Source organism: Leuciscus leuciscus (genome assembly GCF_965113295.1).
Source record: "Leuciscus leuciscus genome assembly, chromosome: 25".
Classification (NCBI taxonomy): domain Eukaryota; kingdom Metazoa; phylum Chordata; class Actinopteri; order Cypriniformes; family Leuciscidae; genus Leuciscus; species Leuciscus leuciscus.
In genome coordinates this window covers 32,612,821-32,632,621 of record NC_138724.1, presented here as the reverse complement: position 1 = coordinate 32,632,621, position 19,801 = coordinate 32,612,821, and the positions used below count along the sequence as shown (strand labels likewise).

Here is a 19,801-nt window from a genome sequence, read left to right as displayed (position 1 = left end):
AACGGCAAACACTCATCTGACTTATCAGAATAAGCCCCGCCTTCTACATTAAACAGCCAATCGCTGCTTGGTGAAGTCATCGCGTCACTGCAGATGCTGTTAGAAGCTCCGGTTGCTATAGAAACACTTGTGCTGCACCTGAAAAATAAGCATTTGAGCATAAGAAACAACATCTATGATACAGTTGTTGTCAGATTTCATTGGTGATCCAAATATTACATTTAAATGTAAGTGTTGGAGAATTGCCCCATTCAAAGACAGGCAATCTGTACTTATATGAGTGTGTGTGTGTTTGTGTGTTTGTGTGTGTGTGTGTGTGTGTGTGAGAGAGAGAGAGAGAGAGAGTGTGAGTGTGTGTGTGTGTGTGTGTGTTACCAACTGTGTGTGTGTGTGTGTGTGTGTGTGTGTGTGTGTGTGTGTGTGTGTGTGTGTGTGTGTGTGTGTGTGTTACTTATTGCGAGTATAAACTGTGTGTGTGTGTTAACAGAGCGAAGCGTTTTGTTGCAATGAAGGTTGTGAAGAGTGCACAGCATTACACAGAAACGGCACTGGATGAAATTAAATTACTCAGATGTGTGAGTACCTAACACACTAACACACACACACACTAACACACACACACACAAACACACACTCATTCACATACACACAGATGTGACACGATCACTGGAGTCAGACATGCCTTGTTTCCTTCCTTCACACACACACCCCCCTCTCTCTCTCTCTCTCTCTCTCTCTCTCTCTCTCTCTCTCTGTCTCTCTCTCTCTCTGTCTCTCTCTCTCTGTCTCTGTCTCTGTCTCTCTCTCTCTCTCTCTCTCTCTCTCTCTCTCTCTCAGGTGCGTGAGACAGATCCTGATGATCCTAATAAGGACATGGTTGTTCAACTCATAGACGACTTCAAGATCTCAGGGGTTAACGGGATTCGTATCCTTACAGTCTGTGTGTGTGTGTGTGTGTGTGTGTGTGTGTGTGTGTTGTTGTTGTTGTTGTTCTCCTCAGGTGTGTGTGTGTCAGTTGTCGTTTTCTTTAACTCTGGTTCTCAGATGTGTGTATGGTGTTTGAAGTTCTTGGTCATCATTTGCTCAAGTGGATCATCAAGTCTAATTATCAGGGTTTGCCGTTACCCTGCGTCAAGAGCATCATTAGACAGGTAACCATAGTCACACTCCCTCACACTCCCTGACTGACCCTAACTGATCCTCACTGACCCCTCACTGACCCTCACACTCCCTGACTGACCCTGACTGATCCTCACTGACCCCTCACTGACCCATGCATGAAACCACAAGTATCCGGCATCGAGTGAAAGTGAAGTACTTCATGAAACCACAGAATCAGAATATATTTGATGCTTCATATTCAGCAGATGGTTTACACTGTGGGCAGAGCTACGGGAACATCAGAAACGAGCGCAAGACGTAAAGTCCTTGCACACTAAGTTTTTTCGTAGTCCTCATCCGGTGGCTCTGAATTGTCTAAACACCTTAAAATGCTACGGATGCGAAAAACGCAGAAAATCGAACGTGGGCCGAATTTTTTTATGACGGAAGAAAGTTTAGCAGTCAGTGTGTAAACGTGATTGACTACGTGAGGTCGTATTAATTTCTTAGCGTACAAAAATTTCTGTTGAAAATTTCTGCCAGTGTGTAAGGGCCTTAAATTTTGTGTGTGTGTGTTGTTGCGGTTAGCACAGTTATGAGCACGAGACGTCACTCAGACGAGGGCCTGACCTGTGTGTGTGTGTGTGTGTGTGTGTGTGTGTGTAGGTTCTGCAGGGGCTGGACTACCTTCACAGTAAGTGTAAGATCATCCACACGGACATCAAGCCGGAGAACATCCTGATGTGTGTGGACGAGGCCTTCGTGCGCAGGATGGCAGTCGAGGCCACCGAGTGGCAGAAAGCAGGAGCGCCTCCTCCCTCAGGATCCGCTGGTACTCCTCCGTTCATCCTCCGTTTCTACTCCTCCGTTCATCCTCCGTTTCTACTCCTCAATTCATCCTCCGTTTCTTCTCCTCCGTTCATCCTCCGTTTCTACTCCTCCGTTCATCCTCTGTTTCTACTCCTCCGTTCATCCTCTGTTTCTACTCCTCCGTTCATCCTGTTTCTACTCCTCCGTTCATCCTCCGTTTCTTCTCCTCCGTTCATCCTCCGTTTCTACTCCTCCGTTCATCCTGTTTCTACTCCTCCGTTCATCCTCCGTTTCTACTCCTCCGTTCATCCTCTGTTTCTTCTCTTATGTTCATCCTCTGTTTCTACTCCTCCATTCATCCTCCTCCTCCTTTCATCCTCCGTTTCTACTCCTCCGTTCATCCTCCGTTTCTACTCCTCTGTTCATCCTCCGTTTCTTCTCTTCTGTTCATCCTCTGTTCCTACTCCTCCATTCATCCTGTTTCTACTCCTCCATTCATCCTCTGTTTCTTCTCTTCTGTTCATCCTCTGTTTCTTCTCCTCTGTTTCATCCCTGATTCCTGTCATTTCCCTTCACGTGATGAGTGTGACACTGACTCTGTGTGTGTGTGTTTGTTTGCAGTCAGCACGGCTCCTCAACTCAAACAGGTCAGTGAAGCCATTCCCACACACACACACACACACACACACACACACACACACACACACACAGCTGCTTTACATCCTCAATACATTAGACTTCTACATATTACATACAGGAACATGTTTATCCAAGAACCCTTTTATAAGGCTTTAGTCACACTAACTGTCCAGCTCTGATCTGTAGGTTAATCCTAACCCTAACTATTATAATGAAACAAGCACATCATGATGGCGGCAGTATTATAGGGACTAACCAACCTGTAGTTACTGTAGTAAGTGTAGTGAATGTGCTGATATTGAGGGAAAGAGCCGAGTGATGACGCCAGAGAGGAGTGTGTGCGTTTGAGCTGTTTGCTGTGGCGCCTCCTACAGGTGGGGAAGATCTCCAAAAATAAGAAAAAGAAGCTGAAGAAGAAGCAGAAGCGTCAGGCGGAGCTGCTGGAGAGACGCATGCTGGAGATCGAAGCTCTGGAGCGTGAGGCAGAGAAACAGAGAGTGGCCGGAGCCTCAGACTCCGCCCCCAGCCCCGCCCTGGCGCTGGCAGACAGTGAGGAAGAGGATGATGAAGAGGTTGATGAGGATGAGGAGGCCGAGGGAAAGAAGGAGAGGCCCGTCAGACTCACCAACCACACATGTGAGTGAGCCTCCACTACATAAGTGATCGGTCACACATGAAAACCAGCATCATTTCCTTTTTATTTTACTTTTCATTACTGTTCATTATTTAACAAGAGCAGATGCACATCTCACGTACATGCATGTATATACTGTAAATGGATACATACACTATATTGCCGAAGCATTAAGAGTTCCTTTCACTGGAACTAAGGGGTCGAGCCCAACCCCTGAAAAACAACCCCACACCATTACCCCCCTCCACTAACTTTACACTTGGCACAATGCAGTCAGGCAAGTAGCGTTCTTTACGCTTTACACCACTGCACCCCACGCTTCACTCCACTACATCCCACACTTTACACCACTGCACCCCACGCTTTACACCACTGCATCCCACGCTTTACACCACTGCACCCCACGCTTTACACCACTGCACCCCACGCTTTACACCACTGCACCCCACGCTTTACACCACTGCATCCCACGCTTTACACCACTGCACCCCACGCTTTACACCACTGCATCCCACGCTTTACACCACTGCACCCCACGCTTCACTCCACTACATCCCACGCTTTACACCACTGCACCCCACGCTTTACACCACTGCACCCCACGCTTCACTCCACTGCATCCCACGCTTCACTCCACTACATCCCACGCTTTACACCACTGCACCCCACGCTTTACACCACTGCACCCCACGCTTCACTCCACTACATCCCACGCTTTACACCACTGCACCCCACGCTTTACACCACTGCACCCCACGCTTCACTCCACTACATCCCACGCTTTACACCACTGCACCCCACGCTTTACACCACTGCACCCCACGCTTCACTCCACTGCATCCCACGCTTCACTCCACTGCATCCCACGCTTTACACCACTGCACCCCACGCTTTACACCACTGCACCACACGCTTCACTCCACTACATCCCACGCTTTACACCACTGCACCCCACGCTTTACACCACTGCACCCCACGCTTTACACCACTGCACCCCACGCTTTACACCACTGCACCCCACGCTTTACACCACTGCACCCCACGCTTTACACCACTGCACCCCACGCTTTACACCACTGCACCCCACGCTTCACTCCACTGCACCCCACGCTTCACTCCACTACATCCCACGCTTTACACCACTGCACCCCACGCTTTACACCACTGCACCCCACGCTTTACACCACTGCACCCCACGCTTTACACCACTGCACCCCACGCTTTACACCACTGCATCCCACGCTTTACACCACTGCATCCCACGCTTTACACCACTGCACCCCACGCTTCACTCCACTACATCCCACGCTTTACACCACTGCACCCCACGCTTTACACCACTGCATCCCACGCTTTACACCACTGCATCCCACGCTTTACACCACTGCACCCCACGCTTCACTCCACTACATCCCACGCTTTACACCACTGCACCCCACGCTTTACACCACTGCACCCCACGCTTTACACCACTGCACCCCACGCTTCACTCCACTACATCCCACGCTTTACACCACTGCACCCCACGCTTTACACCACTGCATCCCACGCTTTACACCACTGCATCCCACGCTTTACACCACTGCATCCCACGTTTCACTCCACTGCATCCCACGCCAGAGATGGGGACTCGAGTTTGAGACTCGGACTCGAGTGCGACTTAAGTCGCACACAGCGTGACTTCAGACTCGACTTGAGACTCGTCCTCGAAAGACTTCAGACTCGACTCGGACTCGAGCTGCGAGACTCGTGAACAATGTTTATTATTAGGAAAACGTCTGACGAGCTCGCTGTTATTCCCCTCCCTCCGTTACCTATAAACTGCCTACGTAACTGCTGCGCGCGGCCACACATGAGAGGACAACAAACATGTCGACTGCACCGGCCACTGGCTGCTGTGCCATTCATCGTAAGCTTTGGGTTTAAAAACTTCAACAGAGCTGCCAACTGTCACGCATTCCACGCGATTGACACTTTTCACACGCTCTCACGCCGCACATCCATTTTCTCACGCACAGAAAATCGCGAAGCAAAGAGGACACGGAGACCGACAGACAAGAGTAGGTTATTATGATAGAAAAAAATCGCAGCTCTCAAATTCTGTCAATTCTATTACGAAATTCAAACAATAAATACCGTTTTGGCGCTTGTAAATGTGACGTGACAGATCCCTATATAACTGCACGTGAACCGATCCTTTCTAGCTAATAGTAAATAAACACGAACACTGTTGAAAGATGCAGTACAACTTACCGAAATATATATTCCTCATACATGATATCGATCAATCAGTGTTTTTCAGTGTTTTTCATCCACGGAAAGGGGTCAATAAAAGTATATTTTTATAATAGTATATTTCACATCATGTGGTTCGTTGCAATAGTGTTTTGCATTTAGCTACAATGCAATGTTTTGCAGTTTTGCACTAAATAGGAGTATGTCAATTTTAGTACTGTAAGTGTAAGGTATAACATTTTCTATATTTGGTCTTATAGCCCCACAGAGCCAGCACAATAGGAGCCAAGGCCTTTCATTATTTCCATTTCCATTTTTATGCATTTGGCAGACGCTTTTATCCAAAGCGACTTACATTGCATTCAAGGTACACATTTTACATTTTGTCAGTTCTTGCTTTCCCTGGGAATCGAACCCATGACCTTGGCGTTGCTAGCCCCAACGCTCTACTGTTTGAGCTACAGGATAATTCCGCCACAGACAAGGGAGTCCTTTTTCTTCATAAACTAAATTTTTGGTCTGTACTGTATGTTCATGCTACAAGGCAAAATACAGATATTAACTTAAAAGTAAAGCATTCTTGGTGTTTTTCTCATGTTGCAATAGCCTGTTTACATTGATTATATACCAAAATCAAAGCTGATACTGAATGCTAATAAATAAAGGAGTCATAATAACATATTACATGCTTTGAATTCCTTATATATAGCTATGCAGTGTTCTAAGCAGCCTGGATGGGTCGCTGTACGTGATGCAACACTTATTATAACCACAAGAGACTTGAGACTTCACTTGGACTCTAGCTCAAAGACTTGAGACTTGACTTGGACTCTAGCTCAGAGACTTGAGACTTGACTTGGACTCTAGCTCAAAGACTTGAGACTTGACTTGGACTCTAGCTCAGAGACTTGAGACTTGACTTGGACTCTAGCTCAAAGACTTGAGACTTGACTTGGACTCTAGCTCAGAGACTTGAGACTTGACTTGGACTCTAGCTCAGAGACTTGAGACTTGACTTGGACTCTAGCTCAAAGACTTGAGACTTGACTCGGACTCTAGCTCAGAGACTTGAGACTTGACTTGGACTCTAGCTCAAAGACTTGAGACTTGACTTGGACTCTAGCTCAGAGACTTGAGACTTGACTTGGACTCTAGCTCAAAGACTTGAGACTTGACTTGGACTCTAGCTCAGAGACTTGAGACTTGACTTGGACTCTAGCTCAGAGACTTGAGACTTGACTTGGACTCTAGCTCAGAGACTTGTGAGCATCTCTGTCCCACGCTTCACACCACTGCACCCCACGCTTCACTCCACTGCACCCCACGCTTCACTCCACTGCACCCCACGCTTTACACCACTGCATCCCACGCTTTACACCACTGCATCCCACGCTTCACTCCACTGCACCCCACGCTTTACACCACTGCATCCAACGCTTCACTCCACTGCATCCCACACTTTACACCACTGCGTCCCACGCTTCACTCCACTGCATCCTACGCTTTACACCACTGCATCTCACTCTTCACTCCACTGCACCCCACGCTTTACACCACTGCATCCAACGCTTCACTCCACTGCATCCCACACTTTACACCACTGCGTCCCACGCTTCACTCCACTGCATCCTACGCTTTACACCACTGCATCTCACTCTTCACTCCACTGCATCCCACGCTTCACTCCACTGCATCCTACGTTTCACTCCACTGCATCCCACACTTTACACCACTGCATTCCACGTGACAGTAGGCCTTATGTACATCAGAGTTGGTTTAGTTTTGGCTGATGTACTGTGAGGATTGTTCTGAGGTTTTTTTTGTAATTCTTCACAATAAAGAGGTCAACCTAAAAAGTTTGGTTGTGTGTTTTTGAGCCGATGTCTTTGTGTCTCTCAGGCGCAGAACCGGATCAGGACCAGCAGGAAAGTGAGGAGAACGAGGAAGAAGAAGAGTCACGCACACACACTCCACCCGGACAGCAGGAGGAGCGGGAAAACTCAGGACAACCGGAAGAGCAGGAGGGAAATGAAGATGTGGGAGAGGAAGAGGGGGATAAAGCCGAGGAAGAGGAAACAGAAGCCACGCCCCCACAGAACACCACAGATGAGCTGAAGATACAGGAGAGTCCGAACCAGGGAGAAACTGAGACGACAGAGACGTCAGAGAGACAAGTGGAGGAGGAGGAGGAGGAGGAGGATGAAGAAGAATACGACGATGATGATGAGGAGGAAGAGGAGGAAGAGGAAGAGGAGGAGGAGGAGGAGGAGGAGGCAGACGATGAAGGCAAAGAGCACAATGACTCCTCTAAGACCAATGGTCATGTGATCATGTGTGTGCAGGAGCGTGACTCTCCCAGCATGCCTCAGTCCTCGCTCCTCTGCCCTCTGGTGGAGTCGGAGATCAGCACGACTGACCGCGAGGCTTCCGACGCCTCCCACGAGCTTCCCAACGGAGAACCCGGACTCCCTAATGGAGAACCCGGACTCCCCAACGTAGAACCTGGACTCCCCAATGGGTCTCGGCATCGGGGCACCACTCCACGCTTCCCCGAGCTCCCGCTGGACCCCACGCTCCCCGACGCAGAGGACGAGGCTGGGGCTCTCAGTGGGAACACCGACCGCAGCAGAACCGTGTCCTCGTCCAGCACCGGGGACACACCCAGGGGTCAGTCACACACTCTCACTCACACACACACACACGTTTACATGAGACACACCCAGAGGTCAGTCACACACACACACACACACACACACACACACACACTGGCTACGTTTACATGAGACACGCCCAGAGGTCAGTCACACACACACACGCACACACGCACGCTGGCTACGTTCACATGCAACCAAATAATCCATTAGTAATGGGATTGGCGGCTCAATCGGACTGAAAAGCCTTCATATAAACCTTAATCGATCCGATTGAGCTCGATCCAAATACAATTTTGATTGGATTGAAAGGGGCAGTTTATTCCTTTTCTAATCCGATCGAGAAAACATGTAAACATTTGATTGATTCTACATTGACGTAGAAATAGCGTAATGACGTAGAAATAGCGTAATGACGTAGAAATAGCGTAATGACGTAGAAAGGGCATAATGACTTAGAAATAGCGTGATGAAGTAGAAATAGCGTAATGACGTAGAAATAGCGTAATGACGTGGAAATAGCATAATGACATAGAAATAGTGTAATGACGTAGAAATAGCGTAATGACGTGGAAATAGCGTAATGACGTGGAAATAGCGTAATGACGTAGAAATAGCGTAATGACGTAGAAATAGCGTAATGACGTAGAAATAGCGTAATGACGTAGAAATTCAGTGTGATTGAAACAAAAGTTGTGCATGTAAACGTAGCCAGTGACACACACACTGCTGTATGTTGACTGATACACACTCTGTCCTGCAGCGAGGGTTCGAGCGGCCGATCTGCTGGTCAATCCTCTGGATCCGCGCAACGCAGACGTTCTGAGAGTCAAAATCGCTGACCTGGGCAATGCATGCTGGGTGGTAAGATGCTGTAAATGTGCATACGAGTGTAGATAGCAGAGGTGTGGACTCGAGTCATGTGACTTGGACTCGAGTCAGACTCGAGTCATGAATTTGATGACTTCAGACTCGACTCGACAAAATGTACAAAGACTTGCAACTCGACTTGGACTTTAACATCAATGACTCGTGACTTCACTTGGACTTGCGCCTTTTGACTCGAGAAGACTTGCTACTTCCCATGAAAACTGGGGAAAAAAATGTCCACACGGCCGCGCCGCTCTCAGTTTATCTGCATCTGTGAAAAAAAGCTGTATGCATGCAGCGAGCGCGCGCGCTGCCTGCACGACATCCAATCACTGTAGTCCCACGTTGTTTTGATTCGACAGCATGTAACGCCCGTTTCACACAAACTCCGTTTGCAGTGCGTATGCGCCAGCGGTGCGTATTTTTTTCCGTACCCATGTTAACAGGTTAGAGCTTTCACACTGCACGCGGTTGCAGTCCGTCGATCCGTTCCAGGTGCGGTGCGTATACAGCAGTGCCGCGATCGTTTCCGCACCGAGTCTATTTCTGCTGTGCTGCACATGTGCTGCACGCGCTGAATTAAAGTGACAGCGCATGTTTCGTGGTCAAAATGAACACAGATTGACCTAAAAATTTAGTAATTTCACCATAAACGCGATTAATTAAATAAAATGTAGTAATCTCACCATAAATGTATTTAATTAAATACTATTTTCACTTTAAGACCAGGGTAAAGCAAGGAAAACTACAATTTACCTCAACAAGGCGACATAATGAACGACACTCGTCTCATTCGTGGAGGTGGAAAAACATGTTCCTTATTGTGACATGCGAGATTTATTGTATTAATTTAAATATAAAATAAAAGACATGAGAGTCGGCTGTTTTTTTATACAAGTAGCCTACATGGTTAAATATTTGACCACTTGCTTTATAAGTAGAAGTAATGCATTGAATAATAGGCCTATACGTTGTTTAAATTGTGTTTAAACGTGCATACGTCTATTAAAGAGTGTATATGTGTACAAAGAGAATCGCAATGCTGAGACGTTAAGACCGGGGTAGCCTAAATCAAGGGAAAATACATATTTCAACAAGGCAACATAACACTCGTCTCATTCGTGGAGGTGGAAAAACAAGTTCTTTGTGACATGCGAGATTTATTGTATAAAGATTTAAATTATGCAAAAGAAAGAGTATGAGTCTGCTGTTTTTGTCAATTTTAAGTTTTAATTTAAAATGTAGGCTATGCGATTTAAGTAGCCTACATGGTTAAATATTTTACCACTTGCTTGAGCAACTTAATATATAATTATATAAGAGTAATGCATTAAATAATACGTTGTTTAAATTGTATTTAAACGTGAATACGTCTATTAAAGAGTGTATACGTGTGTACAAAGAGAATCGCAATGCTGACAATTTTTTTTTTTAAATAAAAGATGCTAATAACTTCTGGATTTGAAATATAATAGTGAGTATGTATTTGTGGTACAGCCGCGGATCACGCACTGCAAACGCAGCATATGCGAAAGCACTATTGCGCGTGCTGGTCTTGCACCGCATACGCACTGCAACACGCATTCCAATTATATTATCAGGTTGGTCCAGTTTTTCAGAAGTGATAATTTTGAGGAGTGAGGATTTTATTGATGACAATGACATGTTTAAAAAGGTTTAGGCTAAAACGACCCATGTCTAATTCGAAAGTTAAACTGTTTTGCAATATGAGGTTAATACAATACAGGACTGAAGCTGCATGCTGTGCATTGTTCTAGTGCAATATGCTGTTGAAATACAAGCATTTTTTGTGAAAATTTAATTTTCTGTTTTTTACTGTATTTGATTAATGTCATTGTATAAAAAGAGGTTTAAATAAATACAAATCTTACAGACGTACATGATTTGTATAAATTTTATTTCTGTGGTAAGAGGACTTGAAATGACTCGAAACTAAAATGGTAGGACTTTGGACTCGACTTGAGACTTGTTGGCTTTGACTTTTGACTCGACTCGGGACTTGCCTCATCTTTGACTCGACTTGACTCGGGACTCGAGGGCAAAGACTTGAGACTTACTTGTGACTTGCATAACAATGACTTTGTCCCACCTCTGGTAGATAGTAGGGGTGGAACGGTACACAGAAGTCACGGTTCGGTTCATACCTCGGTTCAGACATCACGGTTCGGTACGAGTTCGGTACAATGGAGGGAAAGCAAAACAAAAATGCAGAAGGCAATTTTTTTTATTGTGCATGTCTCAGGCTGTACCACCTAGTGTCATACAGTCTCTCCCCTCATCTAGCTGCAACAGCCTATAGAGATGCGAGGATGGGCTATTATTTCATCCGCAACTGCATCACAAAACTCATCATCCGTCCGCCATCCATCCGCACCAACGTTTTTGACCAATTTTCAAAACCGCACCCGCCCGCCATCCGCTGATTGGGCGATGCAAGGTGCTGCTGATGACTTGGTTCACCCGCCCAAATTTAATTAAAATATAATTTTTCGTCACGTCATCCGCCCGATCCGTGGTTTATCCGCGGAGTCCGCAGCTGTAACCGCCAACCGCGCATCTCTAACAGCCTGCCCTGAAGTGTGTAAAGTAAGATGTAAACAAAATAAGACAATCAGCTATAAAAATATAAGCATCTCTTATTTATGTGCGGACGCACGAGCGCGAGGGTGCGCGCGGCAAAAATATCGTCATTGCGGTGTGGGTGGTCGTGAGCGTTGGGTGCGCAAGGCCACATTTCGCGTGGCTGTGTGCAGTGCACGGCTTTTTAGCGCGCACGGTTCCGCATCCGAAGACGCACGACTTCGAGCCGAATCTGGCCGAGCATGTACATCTCACAGCACCGGCACCCAGTTCTTGCGTCTAAATTAGTTGCTTACATTATCAAAATGAGCCTACAATAGCAGACATAAGCCCTTTAAATAAAAATAAATGGCCATGTTTTATAAAAAGGTTCACTAAACTAAATAAAAATGTTTAGAAATGATGTAAGATAACGTTAATTTAGTTGTAGGTTACGTTCTCATATCCATTTTTTTTTCTGATGTCACAAGGAAAAATCTGGTTTACTGCTTTACACGATTCTTTTGTAGTGTGGTTTTGGTGTACTAAAGTGTTGTTTTACTAAAATAAACATTCACGAGTGTACCTTACTTCTCACCGCTGATTCCTGGTGGTTTAGAGGACAATTACACCGAGTCGCACCCTGTCGTTTCAAAGAATGGTACACCAGCGAGCGCGAAGTATAAATGCCTCGTCCATATGGGGAGGCGCGCGCGCGGCTAGCGGAAGCAGGCGAAAGTATAAACAAACCTAGTTTAAGGCGGGGCTACAGATTAGGTGTCCCTAAAGAACCCGCGTATCTAACAGTAGTTCCGCGTTACATTAATTAATTTGCACGGGAGTTTTATTTATTTTTATACCGTGTATTCTCCGTGTAAATTCATGCACCGAACCGTGACGCCCGTACCGATTCGGTTCAATACGAATACATGTACCGTTCCACTCCTAGTAGATAGGTGAGCTGTGTGCAGATCTGAAGTGTGATTGTGTGTCCAGCACAAGCACTTCACGGAGGACATCCAGACGCGGCAGTACCGGTCCGTCGAGGTCCTGATCGGCGCGGGATACAGCACTCCAGCCGACATCTGGAGCACAGCCTGCATGGTGAGCGTGCGTGTGCGCGTGTGCGTGTGTGTGTGTGTGTGTGTGTGTGTGTGTGTGTGTGTGTGTGTCTCAGAGCGCTTCATCTACTCTGTGTCCGCAGGCGTTCGAGCTCGCCACCGGAGACTATCTGTTCGAGCCACACTCGGGGGAAGACTACTCTCGGGATGAAGGTACAGATGTTCACGCTTCTCAGCACGGGTTCAGAATGGAGGACATGTCACCACACATTCATATCATATTCAGTCTGAGTAGAGAATCTCTCATTCTGTCAACACTGCGATTTTAACATCATCTCGACTCATTGTAGTTTTTCAAATTGGATTCAAATTGCAAAATATATACTCAACAGTCAGACAGTCATCTTAAAGTAAACGCCATCCCTCATGTGAAGCGGAGACGAGCTGACTGGACATTATCACATGACCACTTAATGAATAAATGTGTATGTGAGAGTGAATGCTTTTATTAAGTAAAGGATGAAAGTGTGAAACATGAATCTACAGTATAACTGAAACAATCAGTTACACAGTTAAAAGCCACTGGACCACAGAATGACACAGAGTGACCAATCACAACCGAGCATTACACCAGTGACCAATCACAATCGAGCATTACACGAGTGATCAATCACAATCGAGCATTACACCAGTGACCAATCACAATCGAGCGTTACACCAGTGACCAATCACAATCGAGCGTTACACAAGTGATCAATCACAATCGAGCGTTACACCAGTGACCAATCACAATCGAGCGTTACACAAGTGATCAATCACAATCGAGCGTTACACCAGTGACCAATCACAATCGAGCGTTACACAAGTGATCAATCACAATCGAGCGTTACACAAGTGATCAATCACAATCGAGCGTTACACCAGTGACCAATCACAATCCAGCGTTACACAAGTGATCATGCACAATCGAGCATTACACCAGTGACCAATCCCAATCGAGCGTTACACCAGTGACCAATCACAACTGAGCGTTACACCATTGACCAATCACAATCCAGCGTTACACAGAGACGGTGATCCGCTCTTCAGCCACTCTCTGAAGTACACACGGCTACATGATGAGGTCATGTGACACTAGTATTCCATTCTGAACTCCTCTGATTCTATCACTCGCTCTGTTACTCCTCGTTCTGTTCTTGCCTGTCGCTCAAGATGAAGTTTAAAACCCAGCGTAACCGTTAGCATTCACATGTCAGACCGTGTTTAGAGTGTTTCTGGCTGATCTAAACTCCCGGCTCTTCCGTTTCTCTCTTCCTCTATTTTCCCACCATGCTTCCCTCCTCTTCCTCTTCCTCTTTCTCTCTCCTGTAGATCATATAGCTCACATCATAGAGCTTCTTGGCTGCATTCCTCGACACTTTGCTCTTTCTGGAAAATATTCCCGGGAGTTCTTCAACCGGAGAGGTAGTGTTAGACTCAGAGGGAGAGACGGATGCGAGTGTCCGCCACACACACACACACACACACACACACACACACACAATGCCGTTACAGGGCTGGATTCTAAAGGGTCATGAAATGCATTTTCACACCATTATCTTATGTTTTGGAGGTTAGTTTATAGATTTTTTTTTTCACCAAAAAGTTTCAAATATTCATAGACATGATTTCCTCCCTCAGAAACTCGAGTGAACAGCCGATGCTGTGATTGGTGAACTTCATCAGTGTTCAGAAATGGAACCTGTTTTTATTCTAGAGTAACTTCTTATATATGCAAATATCTGTATTTTCCATTTCATGAGCCTTTAATGGCAGACGTGTGTGTGAGCTGAACTGGTGTTACCCAGACGTCAGTGTGTGTGATGGCCGACGCGTCCCTCCGTCCTCCTGCACCACTGCATGAATAACTGATGTGTTGTGTGTGTGTGTGTGTGTTTGGTGGTCAGACCACATCGCTCTGATTATGGAGTTGCTGGGAAAAATCCCCCGCAAGATCATCGCAGCAGGAAAATACAGCCGTGAGTTCTTCTCAAAGAAAGGTAACCATAACTCTGCAGTCTGAGTCCTGTCTCCTTCAGGACCGTTTCATTTACACCATCAGACCTGTAATCCAGTCTCTCAAATGCTTCTGCTCTGAGGTCTTTCCTAGCCTTGCAGCAATAATGTGGGCGTGTCTTACGGCAATAATGTGGGTGTGTCTTACGGCAATAATGTGGGCGTCTCTTACGGCAATAATGTGGGCGTGTCTTACAGCAATAATGTGGGTGTGTCTTACAGCAATATTGTGGGTGTGTCTTACGGCAATAATGTGGGCGTGTCTTACAGCAATAATGTGGGTGTGTCTTACAGCAATAATGTGGGTGTGTCTTACGGCAATAATGTGGGTGTGTCTTGCAGCAATAATGTGGGTGTGTCTTGCAGTTATAAAGGGGCAGGTCTTGCAGTAATAAAGGGGCGTGTCTTGCAGTTAGAAAGGGGCGTGTCTTGCAGTAGTAATGGGGGCAGGTCTTGCAGTAATAAAGGGGCGTGTCTTGCAGTAGTAATGGGGCAAGTCTTGCAGTAATAAAGGGGCAAGTCTTTCAGTAATAAAGGGGCGTGTTTTGCAGTAGTAATGGGGGCAGGTCTTGCAGTAATAAAGGAGCGTGTCTTGCAGTAATAAAGGGGTGTGTCTTGCAGTTATAAAGGGGACAGGTCTCGCAGTAATAAAGGGGCGTGTCTTGCAGCAATAAAGGGGGCAGGTCTCGCAGTAATAAAGGACCATGTCTTGCAGTAGTAAAGGGGGCAGGTCTCGCAGTAATAAAGCGGCGTGTCTTGCAGTAATAAAGGGGGAAGGTCTCGCAGTAATAAAGGGGCGTGTCTTGCAGTAGTAATGGGGGCAGGTTTTGCAGTAATAAAGGGGCGTGTCTTGCAGTAGTAATGGGGGCAGGTTTTGCAGTAATAAAGGGGCGTGTCTTGCAGTAGTAAAGGGGGCAGGTCTCGCAGTAATAAAGCGGCGTGTCTTGCAGTAATAAAGGGGGAAGGTCTCGCAGTAGTAATGGGGGCAGGTTTTGCAGTAATAAAGGGGCGTGTCTTGCAGTAGTAATGGGGGTGGGTCTTGCAATAGTAATGGGGGCGGGTCTTGCAGTAGTAATGGGGGTGGGTCTTGCAATAGTAATGGGGGCGGGTCTTGCAGTAGTAATGGGGGCGGGTCTTGCAGTAGTAATGGGGGCGGGTCTTGCAGTAGTAATGGGGGCAGGTCTTGCAGTAATAAAGGGGCGTGTCTTGCAGTAGTAAAGGGGGCAGGGGTTGCAGTAATAAAGGGGCAGGTCTTGCAGTAATAAAGGGGCGTGTCTTGCAGTAGTAATGGAGGCAGGTCTTGAAGTAATAAAGGGGTGTGTCTTGCAGTTATAAAGGGGACAGGTCTTGCAGTAATAAGGGGACAGGTCTTGCAGTAATAAAGGGGCGTGTCTTGCAGTAATAAAGGGGGCAGGTCTCGCAGTAATAAAGGAGCGTGTCTTGCAGTAGTAAAGGGGGCAGGGGTTGCAGTAATAAAGGGGGCGGGTCTTGCTGTAGTAATGGGGGCGGGGCTTGCAGCTGTGTTTTCCCTACAGCAGCTGATCTGGCGTCTCTCTCTGCAGGTGAACTGCGGCACATCACGAAACTCAAACCCTGGACTCTGTTTGATGTGCTGGTGGAAAAGTATGGCTGGTCGGCCGAGGACGCCGGTCACTTCACACACTTCTTGTTGCCCATGCTCGAGATGGTGCCGGAGAAACGGGCCTCTGCTTCAGAGTGCCTCAACCACCCCTGGCTGAACTCGTAGCACTTCTGCCCCTCAGACTCACTGATGCCCCCCTGAGGCCCCATCCGGAACTGCAGCCCACCGTCACTAGAGAACCAGAGACCAGGGGCTTCAGAGAGACGAGGGTGGGCTTCAACACACTCACACACACACACACACACACACACACACACACACACAGGAGAAACAAGCCTATCTTTATACCTGAAGCTTCATTCACCGTCTTCCTCCACCTCATTCAACAAGAGTTTTACAGGCTGAACACAGAAAGTGAGATCATTTCACATGATCTGACAGATAAAAAAAGACTTTTGACATTTTATGATATTTTTATGATAAAACATTTTAAGATGTTTAATTTTAAGAAACGGGACTGAGTGTTTTAGTAAGGTTTATAACTCGTGGAACTCAGTTTCTTCTCGAGGCCTTCAGCGAAACTCTTGTGAATGTCCTAGAAAAACAATCATTTACATAGATGAATGAATTCACACAGAGAGTAATATATGTGAGCAGTCAGTCTGTAATATAGCTATTCGTCTCAGTGACTGAATCTGAGAGTTACTGTTACAACAGTGTGTGTGTGTGTGTGTGTGTGAGTGACTCAAACTGCTAGTTGATGTTTCTAACATCCAGGAAGCCCACCTGAGACACTCTGCATGAAGCCCCGCCTCGTCTCACCCTACCATCCAATCAGGTTCTGCAGTGGAGCTGTTTACCTCACACACACACACACACTTACACACACTCACACAGGCTCTGGAAAACATGAATCCAGAAAGAGTTTGTGGAGAGACGCCTGAGACGAACGGATGGATGGACATTTCTGCGTTCATGCCGTTGAGTTCCTCGTCCGGTTTTATGTTTTTACTCTGAGCTTTTAATCCCCAAATCCCGAGGACAACATTCCTGATTCTCCAGCTGATTCTTCTGACTGTCGGCAGGACGGGCGTCTCGGGTTCACGAGGACGCACTTGTGTTTGTTTGTACGTTTCGTTCAGGGAATTCATGTATAGAGATCCTGCAAACTGTCCAAAAACTAGCAACTGCTTGAGCGCAAGATAAACACGCATCGCTGTTTGGAGACGAGCATCACGGTCGTCATGGAGACGAGCATCACGGCAGCGGTTGTCATGGAGACGAGCGACACAGCGGCAGTCGTCACGGAGACGGGCATCACGGCGGCGGTTGTCATGGAGATGAGCGTCACGGCGGCGGTCATCATGGAGACGTGGACAGTGCCGTTCCCGTGGCCTCACGCTGCTCATCATCATCATCATCATCACAGTTAGTCCAGTTGCCTATTTTCGCAATAAAAGTAGATGATGAAATATTTTTAAAAATATTTAAATTCGTTTAAGCAGAAAAGAAGTTCTCTGATGTTGTGACAGTGACAGAGTTTAGTTGTAATAAGGTGATTGTGTTTTGTCTACTTCCTGTTTTGGTTAGTTTTTATTGGCTGTCACTTCCTTCATGACATGGACTCGCTGCTCTGAGGATCATGTGACAGTCATGGACTTTATTGGACGTTTTTGCAATAATAGTGATTATGATGATGAATTTTTGCAGCGAAAGCCCCTGATGTGTCTCGCAGCCTCGCTGACTGTTCTTCCCAACGTCCCTCGTTTTACATCGAAAGATTTAATAAAATTGTAAATTATTGGATCACGTTGCCTGAACATTTCCACCGTTCTTCTTCTGGTCTATATTTCAGATATCATTCATATTTCCCGTCAGGATGAAGTGAATCCCTGTTACAGTCTGAAATCATCATCAGTGGTTCGTTAAACCCTTTAAAGGTCAACTGTGGGTCAGAGGTCAACTCAACTCAAGCAGGAATCATTCAGATGCGTCTCAATGCAAACATGTTCAGTTATGAATGAGAAATATGGAAGTAAAATAATGACGAATATTTTTGAAACAAAAGCTTGCTGAATTGCACTACTTGGAAAATATAAGCATTGCATTAACCCGGCTTGCATTTTAATGCGTTGTATTTTTAGGGCTTGGGTTAGGAAGATTTGGCTTGTCAATTTAAAAAGATACATTTTAAAGTCAAGAAAGTCGCAGTTTGATGTAAAACTGTTGAGGTATAAGACTGTGAAAATACGTAATTACAAAGACTACAAACCCAACCTTTTCTCTCAATGAATGAAGCTAACTTTACTGAAGCTAACGTCTGTCATTTTTTTCTATAGTCTTACGTTATAATCGTAACGTCACGCCATCATGCCGGAGTGTTTTGTACCAGACTGCACACATACGTACATAGTGCGAGACGAGAGATGTAGTTCATTGAGCGATTTTCACATAAAACAAAATGTTACTCTTCTGTTTTATGACAAACTGCGACTCTTTTAAATTGACAAACATCATATGTGTAATTCAGGGCACAGTTCAGACGGAATAAAAAGATAAGTTGTCTCTCGCCATTGACTACCATACATATTTTTTCCGAAATAAGGTCCCATGAGCCGGAAGTGGAGGGGAGGGACTTAGGCTCTCTAGAACGCCTCCGCTTTGGGGTGTGTCTGTTGCGAGTGTGTTTAATCTATGTTTTTTTCAACACACACACAGTATAATCATCAGAGATGCACGATTACATTTGGAAATAGATAAACTTTGTTTCCAAATGCCCCAAGCAAAGATATCCTGTCAGTTTTCAAAATTGTATAAACCCAGCCAGTATAATCACAATGAAAACATCCAAAATGAAATATTTAACATATAACAACTGCAAAGGTCTAATTTGTAAACAAAATGATTTACGCACTAAATCCAGCATAAACTCCGGCACAATTTGCATATTTTTAAACTCTCAAGACAGACGTCACATCCCGAACCTCACAGGGATTGGCTGCCGACCACGGTTTTCGCTTGATATTTGCATAAAGAACTGCCCAACCTTTTGACACGCTCAACACTTTCTCCGGTCCGCTGTCAATCCCACAATGCACTGCGCGAGCGTGAAGCTCGACTTCCATAGGTATTAATTGAAAACGCTCGCTCTGTGCCAGTGGACACACACCTAGCATAACACGCAAAGTTTCACGCTGAGCGATTCCCAATGAAATACTCTGGACATGCGTACATTTAGGGACCGACTCTAATGTTACACACCACATTGTACACACGTGCCTAACTTCAATAGCATCTGAAGAGAAACCGACTGTAAAGTGTTCATGTGTGTGTGTCAGACATGATGCTTGAGATAATACACTTTTTAGATAATCACACTGAAAAAAATATAAATATTTACACATGATTTGACTGTTTATTTTATTAAATATCAACTATCTAATAGGTGAGGATCGTGCCTGACACACACATGATCACTTTACAGCTGGTTTCTCTTCAGATGCTATTGAAGTTAGACACGTGTACAGTGTACCAATGTCATAAACCCGAAAACAATTAAAGGGGTGGTTGAAATATGATTTCA

General features: G+C 45.9%; 1 protein-coding gene across 5 annotated transcripts in view; it reads left to right on the top strand.

The window, feature by feature from the left end:
• srpk2 (SRSF protein kinase 2) overlaps positions 1 to 18,024 on the top strand; it is a 48,171-nt gene extending 30,147 nt beyond the window's left edge. For 3 of the 5 annotated variants that reach the window (XM_082160357.1, XM_082160355.1, XM_082160358.1), the window contains 12 exons: positions 488 to 575; positions 838 to 925; positions 1,045 to 1,151; positions 1,768 to 1,933; positions 2,533 to 2,558; positions 2,925 to 3,186; positions 7,319 to 8,086; positions 8,834 to 8,934; positions 12,517 to 12,624; positions 12,725 to 12,794; positions 14,528 to 14,620; positions 16,199 to 18,024. In XM_082160357.1, coding sequence (XP_082016483.1) covers positions 488 to 575; positions 838 to 925; positions 1,045 to 1,151; positions 1,768 to 1,933; positions 2,533 to 2,558; positions 2,925 to 3,186; positions 7,319 to 8,086; positions 8,834 to 8,934; positions 12,517 to 12,624; positions 12,725 to 12,794; positions 14,528 to 14,620; positions 16,199 to 16,383 — 2,062 coding nt within the window. In that variant the 3' untranslated portion in view covers positions 16,384 to 18,024. Of the gene's footprint in view, positions 1 to 487; positions 576 to 837; positions 926 to 1,044; positions 1,152 to 1,767; positions 1,934 to 2,532; positions 2,559 to 2,924; positions 3,187 to 7,318; positions 8,087 to 8,833; positions 8,935 to 12,516; positions 12,625 to 12,724; positions 12,795 to 13,952; positions 14,046 to 14,527; positions 14,621 to 16,198 lie in introns of all 5 variants that reach the window. The other 2 variants (XR_014202904.1, XM_082160356.1) reach the window with 2 other exon arrangements.
• The last annotated feature ends 1,777 nt before the right edge of the window (positions 18,025 to 19,801 follow it).